The 14,696-nt window shown below is 32.8% G+C and overlaps 1 protein-coding gene across 4 annotated transcripts in view; it reads right to left on the reverse strand.

Annotated features, from left to right (window-relative positions):
* BBS9 (Bardet-Biedl syndrome 9) overlaps nucleotides 1-14,696 on the reverse strand; it is a 440,246-nt gene that overhangs the window by 233,252 nt on the left and 192,298 nt on the right. For 3 of the 4 annotated variants that reach the window (XM_065939388.1, XM_065939387.1, XM_065939385.1), the window contains 4 exons: nucleotides 12,831-12,933; nucleotides 10,540-10,644; nucleotides 8,409-8,423; nucleotides 3,309-3,449 (listed from right to left, as the gene is read on the reverse strand). In XM_065939388.1, coding sequence (XP_065795460.1) covers nucleotides 3,309-3,449; nucleotides 8,409-8,423; nucleotides 10,540-10,644; nucleotides 12,831-12,933 — 364 coding nt within the window. The remainder of the gene's footprint in view (nucleotides 1-3,308; nucleotides 3,450-8,408; nucleotides 8,424-10,539; nucleotides 10,645-12,830; nucleotides 12,934-14,696) is intronic. The other variant, XM_065939386.1, reaches the window with a different exon arrangement.

Genomic DNA, 14,696 nt, shown 5'->3' on the forward strand with positions numbered 1-14,696 from the left:
TCGTGTCCAACTCTCTGCAGCTCCATGGACTGTAGCTTATCACGCTACTCCGTCCATGGTATTTTCCAGGCAAGAGTACTAGAGTGAGTTGCCATTTTGAAAGATGGACCATAAAGAAGGTTGAGCACCAAAGAATTGATGTTTTTGAATTGTTGTGCTAGAGAGGACTCTTGAGAGTCCCCTGGACAGCAAAGAGATCAAACCAGTCAATCCTAAATGAAATCAATCTTGAATATTCATTGGAAAGACTGATGCTGAAGCTAAGCTCCAACACTTTGCCTACCTGATCCGAATAGGCAACTCATTGGAAAAGACCCTGATGCTGGGAAATATTGAAGGCAAGAGCAGCAGAGGTTGAGATAGTTAGATAGTATCACTGACTCAATGGACATGAATTTGAAAAACTCCAGGACATAATGAAGGACAGGGAAGCCTGACTTACTGCAGTCCATGAGGTCGCAAAGAATTGGACATGAGTTAGTGACTGAACAACAACAAATCCAAGGCAGCTATCTTATTGCCATGGAAGAAGCCAACATACTAGAGAATGCACATTGCAAAGAGAAAAAAAACTGGGTCTTTGATAATATTCACAAATCATCATACCAGCTTTCATACCCACTTCTGGACTTCTCTTTAATCAATATCAAGAAATTTATATTATCTTGCTTAAATCACATTTAGCCAAAATCATCCAGACAATTATTTATATATATGTAGATAAGATGGCTGGATGGCATCACCGACTCGATGGACATGTGTTTGAGTAAACTCCGGGAGTTGGTGATGGACAGGGATGCCTGGCGTACCTCATGGGGTCGCAAAGAGTTGGACACAACTGAGCAACTGAACTGAACTGAACTGATGTATATAAATATTTTCTGCACGGCCATTAAGCATATTAAAGTTTTTTAGAATTGGAATATTCTCTACTAGCCAGGATTTGGGGCACTAGACACCTCCATTCAAACACTGTTGATAAAGTTAACTAGTATGGCCCTTCAGAAAGTCAGTTTCACATTATGTTTCAAAAGCTTTAAAAACATTACCCTTTGGTGGATTCTGTAATTCTGCTTTTAGATACTCATCAAGGAAATAATAACAAATTTAGAGAATCACTGATGTAATATATTTACAGTATTAATAAACTGAAAACAACATAAATTCTGAAAACTATAATGCTGGGCAAATGATTTTATAGTACAGATTTATGATAGAATAGCATGCAATTATTAAAAATCATAAAACAAAAATCTAATTACACAGAAAAGTGTTTCATAACAATATGCAAAGTAATATTCTTTGGCGGGATGAAATGCTTGGAGAAAATATTTTTTAAAAGAGTATGGAAATGTAATGAACATAAGTAGATACTGCTAGGTGGTAGAATTATCAGTAACTTTTGTTTTTTTCTTCTTGGTTATCCATTGCTAAATTTCAGAAATCTTTTGTAACCAGAAAAATTAAAGCTATTTTAAATACACAAAAAAGTACTGAAATAAACAAATAGGAAGAGATGTAGACTAAAAATTGTTTTATATTTTCTCTATGAAGAGCATTCGTTTATTTCCATTAAAAAATAAACTTGCAATAGCAACTTTAATATCAACATATAAAAGTCACATATAGCAAAAATGAATATATTATGAAAAGTAAAAAAGTAGCAACAGCATTTATTTTAAATAATTACAGGACTCCAGTATGTTTAATACGAATACAAATCTGAAAATTCAAAAGAAAACATGCTGTATTCATAAACTGAATCTTAGGGGAAATTTTTAAAAATTTGTCATTGAGTCCATTACTGTTAAAATGAACAAGATGCAAATATACGCTGATGAACCTATGAAACATCAAAACAACTAAGTCCAGAATCAGGACAGGAATGAGTTATCTAAGCTTTCCTTAGTACTTCTATCCAACCAGAGCTTACAGAGTTTCCTTCTCTGGTCAAAAGCATGCATCCTTATTTAATCTCTATTTGTTTCCGCCATCTACAGTAAAGATCGACCACTCAGAAGCCAGTCTTAAACATTTTTCAAAGATATTAATAAATTTAGCATGCAGCATATGCAATTTATATTGTCAGGATGGGAGAGCAAGGAACTGGTATGCTTGGATAAGATGTTACAAAAGCAGTGACTCTGCCCTTTTTATAATCCACCTTTGTTACATGAAAATTGACTAGAAGAAAGTGAAGGGAAAGGAATAAGAAACCAAAAGGCACAAAACTACTTGTTAACTACAGACACACAAGCACACACACACATGCTCATTCACTCAAATTCATTTGAACTAAAGAATAGATTAAGTGTAATAAAGAGCATCTTGGAGATTTTTCATAGAGTTATATATAAATAAGGCTTTTAAAAAAGACTTCAAATTAATGAAAAGTAAATGTTAATCACTTTAAGTAGTTAATAACACAAAAGTTGACTTACCATAAATTTCTAAACTTGTGGGAAATACTTTGTATTCTAAATCCTATCCACTAATGCAAGGGTGAAGATGCATCTTACAGTCAACAGTGCTGAATTTTAATGATGGATTTAAAAGGGTTGATTTAATTCCCAGATATTTTTTTAATTCCACTTCATCACCGAGAAAGTTAATAGATGTGACACATTAGAAACCCTGGCAACTAAAGATGTTTGATCCAATCAATGCTTCTCTCTTTTCTAACTTACTCAAAAAAGAAAAACCAACACCTGGAGAAAGTCACACCTTCACAAATTACCCCAAATGTTCACTGTGATGTTCAAGCTTTATACATGAAACCCCTTCTAAAACATCAGAGGTAGAGAATGAACACTGTCCCTTCCAACTGCTGAAGACAGCGGAATCACAAACACCTACTTAAGAGATTACTTTTCAGAGGCATAAGAATATACTTTTAAAAGGTACATCTCCGAAAACCTACAATGAAGGTGAATAATAAATATTTATATGCTTAGAAAAGGGATATATTCAAAAACCTACAGTAAAGATGAATAATAAATATTTACATTCCAAGCCCAAAAAATCCCACGGTCTAAAAAGAAACATTTGATGTCTTCATTTCTGTATTCTGAAGCAAAATAATGATTATAATAATTTTAATCAAACTTAAAAGGTGCACTTTATTACCTTGTTGATATAAGCCATTCGCCTTTGAACAGGCAAACAAGAGGAAAAAACCCTTGAGGTATTTTTATACTCTGACTTAACAATTATCTGATAATTACCCTATCATTACCTGTTGATGAAGGATTCCATTCTAAATTCTTAACATTTCTGATGTTACAGGCATGTTACTTCAAAAGTCCTACCTGGAAAGAGACTGAGAAGACTGACTGGAGGTTTGTTGGTATCAATAGTTAGCTTGTGGCTTGCAGTTTTTGAAGGCTGACCTGGTAAGCAGACTAATTTCAGAGGAAGTCTAAACTTACATTGGCTAACTCGAGGAATGCCTGAAATTAAAAAGAGAGAAATATACACTTGTAAATTTGGCAAATAAGAAAAAAACTGTACTACTTCACTAATTGTAGTACATGGTAGCAACATATCTTAGTTTAAATGTCTGCTACCTGGCCATTTCATCTAGCACAACTGAAATAACTGGAAAGCATTATCATAATCTATGTTTCTACATTATTATCCAAAGGTACAAGGCAAAAATAAAATCTTAAAAAGGAGCATAAGTGTAAGCTCTGCCTTTAATAATAATATCATTTTTAAAAATTCACAGTTGAATGTTATATAAAACATTGTATGCAGTTATATTCAATTACTAAACTGTTATGAAAACCTTCAAACCTCTAGTCCTAATGCAAGACTATCAGCTAAAATGAGCAAACAATAGGAAGTTTATATCAGGAATACTTTGTATGACCACATCTAATCATTTCTCTATCTCCCCAATCTATTAATCTTTAGCTCTTTTATTTACTGAAGATTCAAGGTACAATTAACAATTTGCAATAAACTATGAGCATGAAAGCAGAATTTGTCCTACTGAAGTTCTAATAAACTTCATGTCATTTTACACATCAACATTAAGAATATTACTTTCTTTTTTTTTTTTTAAAGAATATTACTTTCATACAAATTAATTTTTCCCAATTCATTTAACGTTACATATCACTTTTAAATAGCATTTTGAAAGGTTTACACAGTCATTCAATTCCCAAATTTTTTCAGAAAGTATAGAGGCATATTGAAATAGGCAATTTCATGAATAAGTAACAATGAAGATTTTTATATCAGAATTTAAAGTTTTTAAAAGCCATTCCTTATTAATATTTTTATAAAAAATGAAACTGAAACCAAAGCAAACTATGCTCTCTACTAATAAATCAAGTAAAGCGATTCCACAACTTTAGTTTTCTCTCCTTTTAATCTAGGATTCTATATTTGACTGGATAGGATAAAAAAATAATATACAGAAATCTATATCTTAGTAAACTACTATAGAGAAAGGGAAGACTTAAAATGTTCTATTCTACCTAATGGATCCACACTTTAATTCCTTTATTTCTTTACAGTGGAGTCAAAGGGCAGGTTAAAAATAGGAAAGCAGAAGAAGGAAAGTTTGGAGACATGATCCCAAAGTAGGATTCCTAGAATTAGCAATATATTTTGTTAATGCCAACTGGAGTTATGTGGTTTATTCTACAACCAAGCTGGGAGTACACTTTTCAGTACTACTTATTCACAAGGATAGTGAGAGATCATCAAAAATGGCAAACATATTGATATATGAGGTCAATTAAATACTTTTTCAGAGCATGTGGAGCATATTTGTCATTCTCTTCAATATAATCTATTATCCATCAAATTTTACATAGCTCATTTTTTGCTCATAACCAACAGATGTTAAATTCACTTCTCCTGGAATCCTAGATGCAAATTATAACTGGTGTCTCTTCAGAAAAGTCCCAGGGTATTATTTCCTGACATTTTGTGAGGTTTTAGAGGCATGTGAATTTGTACTTAACAGTGATGAAATGTTTTGACTCAAAATATTATGGTAACATGATCTAAGCTACTGCTCAAACCACAACTATCAATATCACTATAAAAAAAATCACAAAGTATTATTCTTTCCAACTTCATATATTCCATACATCCCCAAATTGTGAAAATTTACCTACTAATATGCTTCCTCTACAATATATAAATTACAGCCTCAATTAATAGATGCAATCTGGAAAAAACCAGGAAACTGTAGCCTATTTCCACTTCCTTCATTTTAAATGAATAGAATAATGGGGAAAAAAACACTTCATCTTCTGACAATTCTGTACATGCACAAAGAAAAGCTATCATCTATGTACTTTCAACCAAGTCTGAGCTAATTGTTCAAATAAAATTTAACTGTAAATACTCTTCTAAAATTATACTGCTAAAACTGTGGCTCAGCTTCACTTGGACCAGGTACTGACTGAATTTGTGGTAAAACAAAATTAATCATGATCAACGCTAGCTTTACATTACTTATATATATTTGAAGATTATTGCCCTAAATCTCCAAGAACCCAGAGCTAAAGAAACTAGTAGTATATACACATTTTCAGAAATTGAAACAAATGGATTGTAAGCACTAACAAACTCAAAAAGGGTACGACATTATAACTCAATTCACAGTTCAGTTAAGTCAGTTAATGACAATATCACACACTAGGGCAGTGGTCAGCAGTTGCTAAGATTTGTAGAACCCCTCCAGAATTTCTTTTCTCTCCAAGAATTGTAAACCTGTTTCATAGGACATTTGGAAAACATTACTTTGAAAAATGATGACACATACTTAATAAAATGATTACGGCTGTTTTTTAAATGATGGCAGCTTGAGAAGTTTTACCATCAGGGAAGAAAAAAAGAATATGAAATCCTTTAGAAATAAGTTTAAGGAAACAAAATCTTTAAAAGAAAAATTACAAAGCCAGTATTTTATAATACTTCCCATCAAATTAAAACCTAAACATTTCAAAATATAATGTCTAGTAGTTAAACATGGGGTTTATCAGAGGCACATTACTATTGAGGTTTACATTTCCTTAAGAAACTTGAAATGTAAATTTGTCTGCCAATTACTCTTCAGGCTATAATTGTACCTAAGAACCTGAAGCCGAAGATGTATAGAGGTATGTGTGAGGGTAATAAGGAAAGTAAAAAATTATATGTATTTGAAGACTTTCCAAAGTTACAATAGGGTAGCTTTCAACTTAGTTGAAAGAGCCTAACTTGCCCTAATTGTCTACCATCAGCAATATTTAGTTGGCAAAACAGGCTATTTGGCTTATTCAACTCTCTCAGTATAATGCTGAGAGAGAAGAAAATGTGGTCATTTGTAATACGCAAATATTGGCCTACTCACTCATCAGACTGACTTTGTTCTACAGTTTTTTAGCAAATATAATCACTTCTCCTTCAAATACTTCCCCTGCTAGCTTACTTGAGGAAATGGATAGTCACAAGTACTATGGTGCAATTAATCACAAAATTATGTAACACTTAGAGACAAAATTCACATCAAAATCACTCCTGACAGAACAGTTTTTCCAGGAAGAGAATTCTAATTACCCCTGGCACACCCAAGAGACCAGTATCACTGTCAAGAGGGAAGCCGAAACGTGCTTTAAAAAAAAGAAAAAAGAACTTATATACCAGAGTAGAATAACTATATATTACACATCTATATAATGCCTTTAGAACTCTTTCCAGGGGCCTGCTAGAGTCATTTCGTGTTGAAAACAAGGGGCCCGAAGCAGTAGCAAGTCTGGTAGCCAGAACTTCCTTGATCCCTTCCTGTTATGTCTGGCTACGTACTGTGCTCCATCTGCACTCATGTTTTACACTGCCCAAGTCATGTAACTTTAATGCAGAAATAATGGAGACTAATTCTTATGGGACAACATAAAACCTCATTTGCTTCTCTTTTTCCACATTGAAAAGCAGGACTGCTTATCTGCAATACAGTCTGAACAGATCAGGTCAATAAAATGGAACAGTCTTTGAAATGTAAAGCTTTGTGTATAAGATCTAAATGGCAACATAGTGTTTTTTTGCATACTAGGTGAAGCTGAATATTTCAACTCTACTCCAGAAGCTTAGTTAAAATTTTTAAATATAGCATAAGAGATTATTAAAACTGGCTTTAGCTTTGCATTGAAATACTGAAACTTCCATATATTGTGATTTTTTCCTCATAGTTTGATCTGAATTTATAGTAAAAGGGAATAAATTACTTTCAATAATAACCTTTACAGAATTTTTTAAAAGTTCAAAATAATTTAAATAATAATACAGAATTTTCTAAAAGTTATTGCAAAATCTTATCAGTTACATGCAATCTTGCAAAGTTATTAATATTTTTAATAATCCAAACTCTAATTTGACAAGTACACTTTATGCAAGCTAAAAGCTTACTTCTATTAAAATATTTCTCATATAAATATATTTTCACCTTCCAGACACTATGCAATTCAGGTTGTTGGTACCACCACAACTATATGAATAAATAAGGCCATTAAGTATTTTATTTATCTAATATTACCAATTAATATTATCTAATATTAATCTTAAAATGGCTAATAAACTAAGAAAAAACATCCCATTAAGTCTGTGTCTAGAAAGAAAAATAATCAAAGTAGAAGATACTTTTAGAGTGTTTCCCATATAATCTCCCATATAATTCAGAATACTGCACAATTCAAGGACTTGAACCCTGCTCTCAAAGAACTCAAAAATCTACTAGGGAGACCTAAGGAACCAACAATGAAATTCATATTATGATAAGTATTATAGCAAAGTCATAAACAAAGGATTTGGAGAAGACAAAACAGTGACAACACTGACCCAGGCAAGTTCAAGGGGTCAGATTCTTGATAATATTTTCCCACAAATTCTAAACAAAACAAGGAATAGGCCCATAGACTGAGTACACATGGCATTCTGATCAGACAAAGGGGTGAATCTTTGGGGGTATACAGAATCAGACAATTTAGAATTCAGAATTGTCTTCCTTACTCTTTTTAAGTAAACTAAGATAACAGAGCATACAGGCAAATCACGAGTAACTTACAGACATAAGTAGTCAATGACACCTTTGGTTTTGTTCAAAACTGTCATGAAGTTTCATTGTTTCTCATGACTCTGAAACAACTAATAATGAATGACAAGTATCTATTATGGAAACATCTACTGTCTGTAGCCAAATCAAGGCACTGAATCACCCTAAAGAGGTTGCCAGAGTCCATAAAAGGTCCATCTATTGTCTTCTCTGTAGCCAAATCAAGGCACTGAATCACCCTAAAGAGGTTGCCAGCAGTCCATAAAAAGAATTCATTCAAGGGATAATACCACAATTCAATTACCAACCAAATTTCATTTCTGAAATTCATTTTGTTCTAAATTATCTTTTCACTTACCATCAGGATTTCTCTCTATCCATCAGAGACAATGCAAAAAGGGTTAGGGGAGAAAGAATACAACAAATTATTTGTCATAAAATTACAGCACAAATTTAATGCACATCTGCTTGAAATATAAACTAAAACTTTAAAGATTCATACAGATGATTTAAATGGCCCTCCAATAAATATAAGCCAATTCACAGTTGAAGAATATAACATGAGTAACTGAAATCTAATAATATATTCACTCTTCTATTCTCACAAGTCCATGAGAGGGTGTTATTCCAGTATAAATGTGGCAAAAAGACGTAAAGGTATACGATCTAACCAAAAACAAACCAGATTCAACATGTAAATGACATCAGAGCATTACATGAATTTTGGGGGGAAAAAATGAGCTAAAGGCAAACACATATAATTAGTATTTCCAGTTAGCCTTGCTTATATTATAATTTTGATTAGTAGATATTATTATGGAACAATGCCTTTTCTTTCCAGCTTGTCTAGGTATTCTTTTACTTTTATAGACTTGTTTTTAATTTCAAATTAGCTTTCAACCAATTATTGTCTATGCATTTTTAGTAATAATTTATAGCCTTTCAAATTCCATCTTTACAAAAGCATAACAGCTAAAAATGGTATGTGCAACCATAAGCTCACCAAATGATTTAATAACTTTATAGTGTAGTTTTAAGCTTTTGTCTACTTGCTAGGTATTTCATTTATTTATTTTAAATTTATTTTCAACTACTTTTCCTTAAAGATAAATGAAATAATTAGTTGAATTATGGCATCAACAGTCTCTACAACTATATTTTCAAGGAGTAGCAAAGATAAAAAGTATAATTTTTTATCCTATGATTATTGAGATGTTCAATTAATGATACATTATCTAGAGATTTTAGCCAACATGTCCCATTTTTTATTTCATAACTCACTGAACATTTCAATGTTCTTTTCAGAAATATCCAACTAAAATGTCCATCATTTCTTGATCCCTCACGGAGGTCTTGTATTTCTTTCTGAAGCTAGCTTTCTCAAAGCTGCTTAAACATAAAATATTTACACTACATATTTTGGAAATATAGGTAAAAGGTTAAAGTGGTCACTTCTGGCTAAAAATGATTTTTTATCATTTAAAATAAAATTATTTACAAAGATGAAACAGATTTTGAAAACTTGTACTAAAGCTATAAAAAAATACCTCCAAGCATAGAGTTGTCAATGCATAAACCAGAAAATTCACTGAGACAAAATAAGAACTACAATTTTAAAAACACTGCCAAGGTGCCTCATTAGCACAGTAGGTAGGGTGACAGTTTCATAAAAATACTGCTAAGTAACCAAGGTGGATATCAATAGGAAAAATATGAATATGGCATCTCTAAGGCTTTTTAAACTAAGACAACTGTACAGAAATGCTTAAAAACACAAATGCAACACTACTGAAATAGCCTATCATGAAGTACTATACTTATACTTATACTATATTTGAACTTTTTTTAAAAAAGCAATGACTATTTATTATTTATCAATCAACTAATTGTCAAACTGTTACTATGAAAAATTCACTATATAAAAACACACAAAGAAACTATAAAATTGAATCCAACTTGAAATTTATAATAACTGGATCTCTACTGGTCTAAAAAGAACTTTTTGATCTATTAGTTTCTTGAAATAATACAGATCCTGTTCTTAAGTATTTTAACATGTAAGATATTAAAGAGTTTCATTTAATCACTAAAGCAGTATCTGAAACTCTAAAGACTGCCTTAATATTAGAGTAACCTATATGGCGATTTTTACTAATTCAGACTAGGTTTTTCTGTTTAGCTCAAATACATGAAGTCTGACTAGATAACATTCTAGTGAGGATAAAAAATATCATATTCATTATTAATTGAAAAGATAGAATCAAACATTACATATAGAAATCAGTTGAATAGACTTTTCACTAATTATTCATAACACATGAAAGTAACTTGGACAGATATTTTTTATTTAACACTGTGTAATAATATTTTTTCTTTTAATAATAGTTACAATATGTCGTCCCATCTTAAACTCAAAGATTTAACCCACAACTCCAGTAATTTAAAAGAAGTGATTATTAGGCTTATAAATTCGTGAACTATATGTTTACCTGTTGGTCTGGAATAAGAAACAACAGCATTTCCTTCCAATTCAGGTGGTAAATAACTTCCTTTTAGATAAACGGAAAAGCCTACAGTTCTAGTCATATCTGGTGCTATAAGCAATGTAAAAATAATATGTTACATAATTTCAGGCAATTATTATTAACAACAACTGAAATTAGACATACACTGCATGCCAGCTACTGTCTTAAGCATTTTACATAGCACTTGCATAGATTAACTCACTGAATCCTCACAACAACCCTACATGGTGGTCACTATTATTATCTCCATTTTTGGTGCATGAGGAAAATGGCAACAGAGATTTAAAAGCTTGCCCAAGGTCATATAGTTAAGACAGAGGTAGGAATTGACTCCAGAACAGGGGTACCTGCCATTCCACACCACTGCCTTTCTTTACTCAGATGAACAGGCAAGATGAACAAAGAAAAAGGTACACAAAGGGAAAGAGAATTTGGGAGTGGGAAACAGTGCTTTACCATGGCTAGAACACAGACTGCAGGAGAAAATGAAAGGGGGAACTGGATATGGATGTAACTAAAACTGTAGCAACTTAGCAGATTGTACATAGCCTTCCATATTCATGTACTTGACCACCAACATGTATTAGAGAGCTATAAAAAGTTTTCAACTGGAAAACATTAATTATCCAGAATGTTTTAGAAAGACAACTTGGAAGTACTGTGAAAATTTTACAGATAAAGTAAGATGCCACCTACAAGTTTACCTCAACCACTAACCATTCACTCACTGATTCAATGAGTACTTATTGAGTTTCCACTATTTGCCACACACTCAGGTAAAGGTTAGTTATATAAAGGAAAAAAAAAGAGATGGTCTTGATTTTTATGGGTAAAATTAGGGTTCCCATCTAAACACTGGCATAAAGAAAAACAGAAAAAGACTTGACAGACAATTCAGAAGTCATTTTATCAGAATTAATGACAACTTGGATGCAAGTGGTAAGAGAGACTCTATACAAATAAATCTTACAAAGAGTTGTCATTTATTACCTGTCTACTATTTTAAGCGTCATTACAGATATCATACATAGATTCATTTTCTAATTAAATCTAATTAATTTTCTGATTAAATTCAAATTAAAATAGTTCTATAAGACAGATATCATTATTCCCTTTCTGTAGAATTAAAAAAAAAGAGGATCCATATAATTACCAAAGTAGCTTGCCCATGGTTACACTGAGTGAGTGTTAGAAAGTGAAAGTGAAAGTCACTCAGTCGTGTCCGACTGTTCATGACCCTATGGACTATACAGTCCGTGGACTTCTCTAGGCCAGAATATTTGAGTGGGTAGCCTTTCCCTTCTCCAGGGAATCTTACCCACCCAGGGATCAAACCCAGGTCTCCCAAATTGCAAGCAGATTCTTTACCAGCTGAGCCACAGGGAAGCCCTTGAGTGTCACAGCCAAAACTCAAATTCAGGACACACTCCAAAACCAATAAATATTCTTTCTAGTGACTCAATAAATAGCTCACTAGAGAAACACCATTAAAATATCCTTCCAAAATATAGTAATTAAGTACAACTGCAGGTCCATTTAGTTAAGAAAATTGCTTGAAGATCTGTAATTACTATGGCTCAACAGCCATTCATTGAATGTCCATGACTGAGGTTTAGAGGGGAAATATAAGCAAAACAACACATTGATTTCAGGAAAATACCTGATATATTCAGACAAGAAATACAGCCATGAAATAAATCTACTAATAAAAAAAAAACCTCTACACCATGAAATATTACTCAGTCGTTAAAAAGAATTCATTTGAATCAGTTTTAATGAGATGGATGAAACTGGAGCCCATTATACAGAGTGAAGTAAGCCAGAAAGATAAAGAACATTACAGTATACTAACACATATATATGGAATTTAGAAAGATGGTAACGATAACCCTATATGCAAAACAGATAAAGAGACACAGAAGTACAGAACAGACTTTTGAACTCTGTGGGAGAAGGTGAGGGTAGGATGTTTTGAAAGAACAGCATGTATATTATCTATGGTGAAACAGATCACCAGCCCAGGTGGGATGCATGAGACAAGTGCTCAGGCCTGGTGCACTGGGAGGACCCAGAGGAGTCGGGTGGAGAGGGAGGTGGGAGGGGGGATCAGGATGGGGAATACGTGTAACTCTATGGCTGATTCATATCAATGTATGACAAAACCCACTGAAAAAAAAATAAAAATAAAAAATAAAAAAGTAAAAAAAAAAAAACCTCACACCATGATAGACTTTCAGCCAAAAGAAAACACTTACCCAAAGATTCAAAGGTGAACTGATCATCAGTTAGTACTAAAGGTGGTTGCACATAGATTGATAATTTGATCTTCTGCAGTGCCACTCGATTCCGCAGTGTGACCTGAGAAAACAGAAATTGCTATTAACAGAAAATTACATTTTTTCCAAATTGATAGAATACTACAAATACTTAAAAAATAACAAATAATTAGAGAAATACCATCTAAGAAAAATAATGAGCTATCACAAAACATAATGTGTAACATAAGTAGTAGATTAAAAAGTTCTACCCAGTTAGAAACTGGACAAAGGAATCAAACAGACTTTTTCTCCAAGAAGATATACAAATAGCCAACAAGCATATGAAAGAATGCTCAAAATCGCTGTATGAAATACAAAGTAAAACCACATTGGACTACTACTGTACATCCACTAAAATGCTATACTCAAAAAGGTAAAAACAGGTGTTACCAACAATGTGGAGAAACAAGAATCTACCTAAATTGCTGATGGAAATGTAAAATGGTATAGCTAATCAAGAAAAAAGTCTGACAGTTTAAAATTAAACATAAATTTATCATTTAACCTCATAATTCCTTACGAAGAGAAATAAAACAAATGTCCACCCAAAATCTTGTGCACATGTACTAGCAGCTTTATTCACAATAACTAAAATTAGAAACAACCCCAGTGTCCATAAACTGATGAAGTGACAAACAATATATGGAATATCCATACAATGAAATGTTATTCAGTAATAAAACTAAATGAAGTACTGGTAGATGCTACAACATGGGTACATTACATTATTAAGATGTTAAATGAAAGAAGCCAGTCACAAAAAGACCACATATTATTTGATGCAATTTATATGAAATACCCAGAGTGGGCAAATCTACAGAGACAGAAAACAGATTAGCAGTTGCTTGGGGATGGTAGTGGGATTGAAAGTGGGGGTGTGGAAAGAAAAGAAAGTGACAGCTAAGGAACACAGGGTTTTTACTGGGGTGGGGGACAAAAATGTTTAAAAATTAAATTCTGGTGATCATTCTGTGCATGCTAAGTCACTTCAGTCATGTATGACTCTTTGTGACCCTATAGACCTATAATTGCATGGTATGTTAATTATAACTGAATAAAGCTATTAAAAATGGTCTATCAATAGCAGACCCAAAAAATCTTCCCTCATGTCTGGCGAATAATTACATCATAAAATATTATATGTGTTAATTCTTCTTTACATAGATGTGGCATTATGAATTATTTATTTTATCTAGTATCAGTATATCACCTTTTTCAGAAGTTAATTGCTCTGTAAAGATTTCCTTACTATGTAGGTATTTGCTAGTTTAACTACATATGTAGTTTAAATACTACATTTTCTTCTGTGGTTTAAAGCAAAAATAGCTGACATAACTACTCTAGAAAACATCAAAGAAATGTTGACTAATTGACTGCATATCTAAGCTGACTGTACTTCCAAACTGGTGCTCTTGGTTGATGATGCTAAGAAAAAACCCTCCCACTCCAATTAGAATTAATAGCTAAGAATTCTGGGGTAATAGATTGCCTCAGAAATAGGGTGAGTATGGGTTGAGAAGGCCAGGACTTCTCTCACGCCCCCTAAAGAGAAACATCAGTAGAATTCATCAGGCCCAAAGATGTTTGCTGGGCCACAGTGCTAAGGGAATCAAAGAAAAAGCTTAAAGAGCTGGCTTCCATTGGGAACATTCTCCCTCTGGATTTTATCTCCTAAAAATCCCAGCCTCTTTGAATCATCCCCTTTGGATAAGTTTATCCACATGGCAAGCTGGATTCATTATAGTCACTAGTCGGGTAACGTTGCTAGACCAATTAAGTCACAATCTCTGGGGGCAGACCTAG

This window comes from Muntiacus reevesi, chromosome 6 (genome assembly GCF_963930625.1).
Source record: "Muntiacus reevesi chromosome 6, mMunRee1.1, whole genome shotgun sequence".
Classification (NCBI taxonomy): Eukaryota; Metazoa; Chordata; class Mammalia; order Artiodactyla; family Cervidae; genus Muntiacus; species Muntiacus reevesi.